Here is an 8,176-nt window from a genome sequence, read left to right as displayed (position 1 = left end):
ATGGCCAGAACAGGACTGCTCAAACTCCCAAACAGGGAAACCCGGGGAGTTTGACATCACGTCTGTCGGTGGCTGTGTGCTGCTCATCACACGATCACGGTCTGGACTTCCACCTCCGCCTCCTGCGAGGCAATCACAAACTCTCCTGCGTGTTCCATGATTTCGATGTCCTCGGATGCCACCATGGTCACCGTCGCCTCCTCTGTCTCAATGCCACCCTCCGTGGTCAGCACTGCTCCCTCTCCGATGGCAGAAGCCAGGGTCATGGCCACCTGCTCTGTGAGGCTCTCGGGGGTGGCGATGGTGATGGTGTCTGCAGCATCAGTGGTTACTTCAGAGTTCTCTGCCACGGTGACGTTCTGCACGATGATCTGGTGACCAGAGTTTGCTTGATTCACTATTTGCTGCACGACCTTCATAATGTGGCTGTCAACCTACATGAAGAGAAGAGGACATGTTATGTCTCGGTGTGTTGTTCTCTGTTACAAGTATGGACAACCTCTTCCTTCTATGTAATCTGAACTTCCCCTGCTTCAGTTTAAACCCTTCGCCCCTTGTTCTATCACTACAGTCGCTGATGAGAAGTCCCTCTCCAGCACCCCTCAGATGTCAAGCTATTTACAGAAGAATCTGAACAAGGCACACCAGGACATAGGACGTTTGAAGTGACTGCAGTTGCGTTGATTATCTGAAGTTGGGTTTACTCAGCATGACTTTCAGGACACCAAAAGCACTTCATTTAATCTACAGCAATTCCCCAAAATAAGCCTTCATGTGGCTGCTTTACCTCATGTCTTGTTCCCTCTATGATTTCAGTAGCTTCACTGGTCTCCATGTCTTCAGTAGCAGTCTTGAAAGACAAAATATGATGATTCCCTTCTTAGATTATTACCGAAGAATCTTTTATTACCAAGATATTAGACACTAAGATCTTTTACAAGAGTCTTTCTGTTCCCCCCCTGCTGCAGTAGCTCCTCTAAAGACAACTCCTCCTTGAAATTACCTCCAAATCCCATTATCAAGAGCTACTTAAAAGTAACACACAACCAGAAGAAAATATCCTCTCTCAGCAGGACTTGGCCAACTGGCAGATTCTTCTCCTATTGGAGAAGAACTGTGGCAGCACTAAAGGGACTCAGTAAATGAACTGTGTTATTCTGCACTGGTGAGTACCAGCTCTTTGTCACAAGGGGAGAGAAAGCAAAATGCAGAATTCATTGCATCTGGCAGCCCCAGCCAGTTAAAAACAATGGAGATATTTCTCTGCTAAATTATTTCTTTAAGTTAAATAGAAATGGGAGAAAATAGTAGGTAAAAGTTGAGGGAAAGGTGAAGCAAGTTAGTGAGGACATAAAATCTGGTATGGTCAGAAGTTCTCGGCTTCCTCATGAACTGCTGTCTTCCTGCATTACAGGCAGGACTTGGGAAGGGGGTGAAGTAGGCTCCAGGTGCTCTCCTTCTGAACAAAATTCATTAATCCTACTTATTCCTAGGGTCATGCATTGGCTAGATCCTATTTTACCTTCTCCCAAGAGCCTAGGTGAGGAACATCATGCACAACTGCAGTTCTTAGTGACAAAACACCGTGCTGAGGTCAGCATGCAAAGGCACTGCCCACTTCTCACCTCGATGATGTACTCCTGAGTGTCTGCCACCACTGAAGAGAACTCCACCAGCACCGTGTGAGGGTCTTCGGAGATGACCGTGGCAGCCAAGTTGTCAGCAGACTGGCTTTCCTCAGACACCATCATTTCCTCCACCTCTTTCAAACCAAGGAGGCAGCCACCTGAATGGTATTCCAAAAATGCCAAAACCACATCACTTCTCATACCCATCTCAAATACAGGAGACGGTCATTTCCAGGTCCTTCATGGAAAATGCTGTGCAGCACAAAGGAGGACCTGTAACAGGATGCCTCTGACAAGCCACCAGGTACCAGGCTCTCATCCCACTGAGACTAGCCAAGTGGCAGCCTGGAAGAGGCCCAAGTGACACCAACCAGAACCGAGACTGGAGCAGAGCCACTGTTCAGTGCAATGCCAAAAGACACACGGCTCAGTTCAGGTGTAAATCCATACTGGATCTCAAAAGCTGAGTGTGAAGAACATACAGTAAGACTTTGGTATATTTTTAAGTCACGTATCTTTTCTGCTTAGTCGTTTCTGTGTCTACCAGGAAACTCTTTTTTTACCTTCCAGTGAACTTGTATTGGTTTTTACAACCTAAAACACCTCATCATTACTAAGTGACAGAGTTGGAAAATCCATGCTTAGGAGCTAAAGGAGCAGCAGGTCCAGTGCAACTAATCTGATCGAACAAGATTATCTGTGAGAACTCGAGACACTTCCTCACAGAACATCCCCACTTTGTGTTCTTACAGGTCACCTCTTCCCCAACACAGGAATCGAGCTCTCCCTGGCATTACTTTGTGGAGACATCAATTTTCTCCCTCTTTGTGTGTAGCCTTGGACCAGAGCCCCTTCAGAGCTCAGGGCAGGCTCTGGTAGGGTGCAGGGTCTGTCTTCCCTACTTAGGGCAGTGGTGACACTGCAGAGACCACTTAGGCCAGAGTCTGGAGCAGAGAACCCACAGCACTCCTGCAGTTCAAGTCTTGATGCAAGTCCTCTTTTGGTTATGTTTATTTAGATGATCTAGATTGTATATTAGAACTGGCTTACAGCTGTTTGTTCTGCACGGATTTTGGTCAGAAAGATCACAATATTCATTAATAGAGATGAAAAGAGCCCCATAATGCATCTCCTGGTGCAACCGAGATGCAGATAAACAGCGCTGGGTGCCAGTCTCTAGATCCACTCCAAGAAACCATCAAGCTCAGCCAAAATCAGCTTGTCCAAACCTACCCCGAGACCACCCCACACTCCCACCCCCCGCAGCCAAGCTCTGCCACCTCACCTTTGGTTTTGAGGTGCCTGTTGAGGGTGCCGTGCTCTGCAAAGCCTCGCCCACACCTGTAGCACTTGAAAGGCTTTTCTCCGGTGTGGTGGCGGATGTGGCGCACCAGCGAGCCCTTCTCCCGGAAGCCGCGGCTGCAGAACTGGCACACGTAGGGCTTGTCCTCCAGGTGCGTACGGAAATGGACTTGCTGGGCATTCTGTACCAAGGAGAGGAGCAGGAGAAGGGAGCTAAAGGGAATTGTGAACTGGAACAAGCACTGGTTTAGCTTCCAATACCTTTGAGGACTTCTTCTCGTGTAAGACGTGATAAAAACTTGGTTTTACCATCATTACATAAAGTTTTCCAGAGAGTTTCTTCACAAATGTGAAGGTTTTATTAAGACCTTACATGGAAGGTATCCCTGTCCATGGCAGAGCATTGGAACTGGACGACCTATAGGTTCCCTTCCCACCCAAACCATTCTATGACTATCCCTGTTTTCCTGGCTTAAAAACCTCCTTCTGGAGCTTCAGCTCATTAAGAGGCAAGTGGCCTCTGTTCTTTCAGGAGCAAAGCCTCCTAACTGCTCCCATACCCCGGCTCTGGAAATGGAAACCTGGCTGTGATGAGGGAGCTCACCTTTGTCTTGTACCGCTTGCCACACTTGGGGCAGGAATAGGGCCTCTCATCAGAGTGCACTCGTCGATGCCCCTTCACATGTGCAATGGTCTTGTAGAGCTTCCCACACTCCCCACAGCGGAAGCGCCGCTCGTTCATGTGCACCTCTTGGTGCTTCTTTAGCAGGTAGCCCTTGGTGAACTCTTTGCCACACTCCTCACACTTAAAAGGCTTGTAATCTAGGGAGAAAGAGAGGACACGTGGTTGGTACAGGACAACCCACAGGAGCAGGTATCTACTACATGCTCTAACAGAATCCTTGCCAAAAACATGAACCAGAAGGGGGAAATTATATTTTCAGCTGTGTAAGGGCTTTGTCTCATTCGTAAGTGAATTCTGCTCTAATGTTGCTTTCATGGCCCTTGATGCCTTTCAAGCAGCAGGTCCAGCCTGTCAACCTGTTCTGCCTCATGAATGCTTTTATTGGCCTCTTCATCAAATTCCACTTGCAAAGGATGCAGCGCACCCCCAAAATGTGAAAGTTGGAGGTGTTTTGTAAGGTATTTATTTTACCCTTTATTCTAGAGCTCACCCAAAGTCAACGTTTTGTATCAGTATGCCACTAATTGTTTGATTTCAATCGTCAGTTGATTTTGCATGGCTAAGGCCATGTAAAGGCAAGGGAGCTGAGACAAAGCAAGCTGTGCTGTGTGAGACACATCACATTTTAGACACTTCTAGCATGAGCAGTAGAACTTTACCTAAATGACCTTTCATGTGCGTTTCAAGGGAAGTAGCTTCAGTGAAGGCTTCGTTACAGTGAGGGCAAACATAACTTTTGTACCCATTTGTTCTTTCTCCATCTGTCTATTGGAAAGAAAATGGTACAACGTAAGTGGTTTTGTTCTGTATAGTAAGTATTGCTACCCAAATTCCCAGTTAAATACTCCAGCTTTCACAGGAGGGAGAGAGCACCTCTGTGTACTAACACTACACTTAAAGAATATGTGAAATATGTTTAAGGATAAAAACTGACACAAATGCCAGGGCACAGGGAGAGATGCACTGAGGGTAACATGCTAACGGTGCTGTCCACAACCAAGTGCAGGCAGGGAGCACTAAACAATGAAGCTATTTATGGAATACAAACATACAGACTCTGCTTGTTCTACTTCAACACACTGCTCCCCATACGGCTCCTCTTCTGCTTTCACTTCATTCTGCAGTCCTTCTGCAGCAGCCACAGCAGGCTCTGGGTCTGCCTTCTGCATCTCCTCCACAGCGACTCGCTCTATCACGATACCCGAGTTCCTCATGGCCTCCCTCAGCAGGTTCTCACTTGTCACTTCCCCCTCACATGGCAGCTCCTCAGGATGTGACTGCTGAAGGAAGGAAGAGTGGTAACTGGTACAGCAAATACACCCTCAGCCCTCTCTTTAGAGCCATTCTTTCTAAGGAATCTAGTGCTGTGATACAGGGTCAGCAAGGGAATGGTCTTGAACTGGGGAGGAAAAGGAGGCGAATCTGTACTCTGAAGACATACAGTCTGAGGGATGATAAGCCTCTGCTCCTATCATCCAGCACACAGTGGTGAACCCTACTCATCCCCCTGCATGCTACACACATGCTACTAAGCTCAGCCAGACTCAGCCTTTACATTCTCAAGTGAAAAAGCTGCTCATTAACTATTTACTCCCACCACACACATTTATTCCCTGCACCTACAAGAACTCTGTTTGTGAGATGAAATACTTTAAAATACTTCTCTGCGTGTAGCACATGAAGAGCCTTTAAGAGAAAATACACTCACGTCTTGCTCCAGGGATTTTGCATCTACAACAGGAAGCTCCTGCATTTGGACGTGGACTTCATGAAGCACGTTGCCTTTTGCATCTGTCACCAGGTGAATGACGGGTGAGCTCTCGATGGACTCACTTGCTATTGAGGAAACGGTGTCTGGGTTTGAGCTAGAGGATCCTGCAAGAAAAGCAGCACAGTGAGTCACGGGTGAGCTGCCACCCTCCCCAGCCTGCTGTGCCCGGCAGAAAACGTGCCTTATAACACAAGGTGCCTGCTAAAACCAGATCTGTTCCAGAGCATCTAACACTCTTCACAGTCACTGTCTGGCTACAGAGCTTCAGCTTAGTACTTTAGCTCTGTAAATTACTTTTTCCTGTATGAGATGAGAAACTGGATACCACAGAAGTGGGTTTTTCATTACTGACAAAGAATTTACATGCTCAGTTCTCCCAGACACGAGGCAAGTGCTGGAAGCAGCACTGACCTGTTGGCAGATCCTCTTTATTGACCACTATTTCTTTGTTCATGTTGAAGCGAATCCTTTCAGTGCAGGGTGTCAGAGACTTCAGGTGCCGAGTCAAAGCTCCCGATTCCCGGAAGCTCTTCCCACATTTCTTGCATTTGTAAGGTCTTTCATCTAGAAACAACAAGAATCAAAACAAGAGTATTAAGCTAATCACTGCCAGCGTGAAGACCCCCTTCAGCTTCCTACAGCCAGCCCTGTGCTTATCCCTTGTGGTGCCTCCCAGCAGCCCAGCGCTGTGGAGCTCAACGGGCTCAGCTCAGCAGCAGGAAAGTGCCACTGGAGGGTAACCTGGCTCCCCACACACAGAGCACACCCCAACAACGAGGAGCTCTTACCAGTGTGACGCCGATGGTGCCGAATCAGAGACCCTTTTGTCCTAAAGGAAGTTCCACAGAGTTTGCATTCATAGTCCTTCCTGCTGCTGTGAGTGATCATGTGAGCTTTGAGGATGCTGGCCTGGGGAAAGAATTTCATGTCAAAAGATGTTCCAAGTCATAGAATCGCAGACTGGTTTGGGTTGAAAAGGACCCCAAAGCTCCTCCAGCTCCAACCCCTGCCATGGGCAGGGAGACCTTCCACTAGAGCAGGTTGCTCCAAGCCCCTGTGTCCAACCTGGCCTTGAACACTGCCAGGGATGGGGCAGCCACAGCTTCTTGGAGCTAAGGGTAAGGATTTCAGTGGTAAAGTAGTTTACATTTCAGCTGTAAAGAACAGTGCTTCTTCAGAAAGTAGGACTTCCCTTTTGGAAGCATCGTATGCTCTAGAACAGCATAATGTTACTGAGTCTTGAGATATCTTAGTTAACATCTAGCCTAAATGACTCACTAACCCGAACACAGGGGTGATACTTACTGTTTTAAATGTCTTCTGGCATAATTCACATACATATCTCCCTTCTTTGTTAACCAGCAGCTTAACCTTTATCAGTTCTGTGGAGATAACCTGCTCCAGGTCATCGGGGTTGCCTGGCTCTTCTGGGACTTCCCCATCCGTGTGGCCATTTGGGTTTTCAAAAACGTGGTCTCCTGCAACAATGACTTCTTTGATGTGCCCACTACCTGGGGAGAGGGTAGGACAACAGTTATGTCCTTTGCAGAAGAGCTTTACCCAACTACATCAATTTACTGGTCCAGCATTTTGTGGAGCAGGAGGAGGAACAGGTACCTAAAGCCTGAACAGGGCTCTGCACAGTTCTCACTAGTTACTTTAGATGCTGGAGCGGGGCCAGAGAAGGCACCAGAGCTGGTGCAGGGCTTGGAGCACAAGTGTGATGAGGAAGGGCTGAGGGACCTGGGGGGTTTAGTGTGGAGAAGAGAAGGCTCAGGGGGGACCTGATCGCTCTCTGCAAGTGCCTGACAGGAGGATGGAGCCAGGAGGGGGCTGGTCTCTGCTCCCAAGGAACAAGGGATGGGACAAGAGGAAACGGCCTCAAGCTGCCCCAGGGCAGGTTTAGCTGGAGCTGAGGAACAATTCCTTGCCCAGGGTGTGCACAGGCATTGGAACAGGCTGCCCAGGGCCGTCCGTGTGTTTCCACAGCTGTTGTAGCCGAGGCCTCAGTGCGAGGGGTTAGTGGTGGCCTTGGCACTGCTGGGATAAAGGTTGGACTGGATGAGCTTAAAGGTCTTTTCCAGCCTGGTTGATTCTATGATTCTATTGCAGCATAAATATTAAACTGGCTGCTTCTGGAACAGTTTTAACTCTATTTGGTATTACTGCAGAGACAGTCGCAGAGCTGACCTGAGGCACGCCTCTCACACCCTCAGTCCCACGTCCTGCAGCAACACGGAGGCATCATGTGCCCGACCACAGACACATCACACTCCAGAGCACCCTGGAGGGGGGAACAAGCTCCTGACCCAGCTGGGGCACAGAGCCAGGCACCCCAAAGCTCACCTACTATAGCAGAGGCGTTGCTGATTTCCTCCGCTATCGAAGATGCTTCGACCACTATATGAGCAACAGTTATCGACTCCTCGACAGAAGGAACGACCTGCTGTGAGAGACAACGCTTTAGCAGAAGAGTTTTATGACCTTTAAAAGCTCCTGCGTGCTGTTCCCTCCCCTCCCGCAGCCCCGGCTGGAGGAGAAGCTGCTGTCACCTTCTGCACGTCCTGGCCGAGGCCCGGCGGCGCTGCGGGCAGAGCCTCGGGGACTCTCTGACAGACCTTCTGCAGCTTGTGCTGCACGAACTCTTCCAGGGAGGTGAACTCGGCCTGGCAGCGCCCGCACTTGTGCACGTCATCCTCATCTGCGAGGGAGAATTCGGGCATGGCTTAGGAAAACCACATGGAAAACTCCTGTGCTGCGTGTGGAGGTGAGCTCCGGCACCGGGGGGTG

At 48.9% G+C, this 8,176-nt stretch overlaps 1 protein-coding gene across 1 annotated transcript; it reads right to left on the bottom strand.

The window, feature by feature from the left end:
- Positions 1–8,109, bottom strand: E4F1 (E4F transcription factor 1). Its single transcript, XM_010009479.1, has 13 exons — positions 7,939–8,109; positions 7,733–7,829; positions 6,692–6,897; positions 6,175–6,295; positions 5,798–5,950; positions 5,324–5,490; positions 4,668–4,895; positions 4,275–4,380; positions 3,535–3,752; positions 2,914–3,112; positions 1,626–1,786; positions 788–850; positions 1–434 (listed from the first exon to the last, which is right to left on the bottom strand). The coding sequence occupies exons 1-13, from the start codon at positions 8,107–8,109 to the stop codon at positions 87–89; spliced, it is 2,238 nt and encodes a 745-aa protein (XP_010007781.1). The 3' UTR covers positions 1–86.
- Positions 8,110–8,176: the final 67 nt, after the last annotated feature.

This window comes from Nestor notabilis, unplaced genomic scaffold (assembly GCF_000696875.1).
Source record: "Nestor notabilis isolate BGI_N333 unplaced genomic scaffold, ASM69687v1 scaffold31390, whole genome shotgun sequence".
NCBI lineage: Eukaryota > Metazoa > Chordata > Aves > Psittaciformes > Psittacidae > Nestor > Nestor notabilis.
Note: the sequence above shows the minus strand (reverse complement) of the source record. Positions and strands in the feature narration are given on the sequence as shown.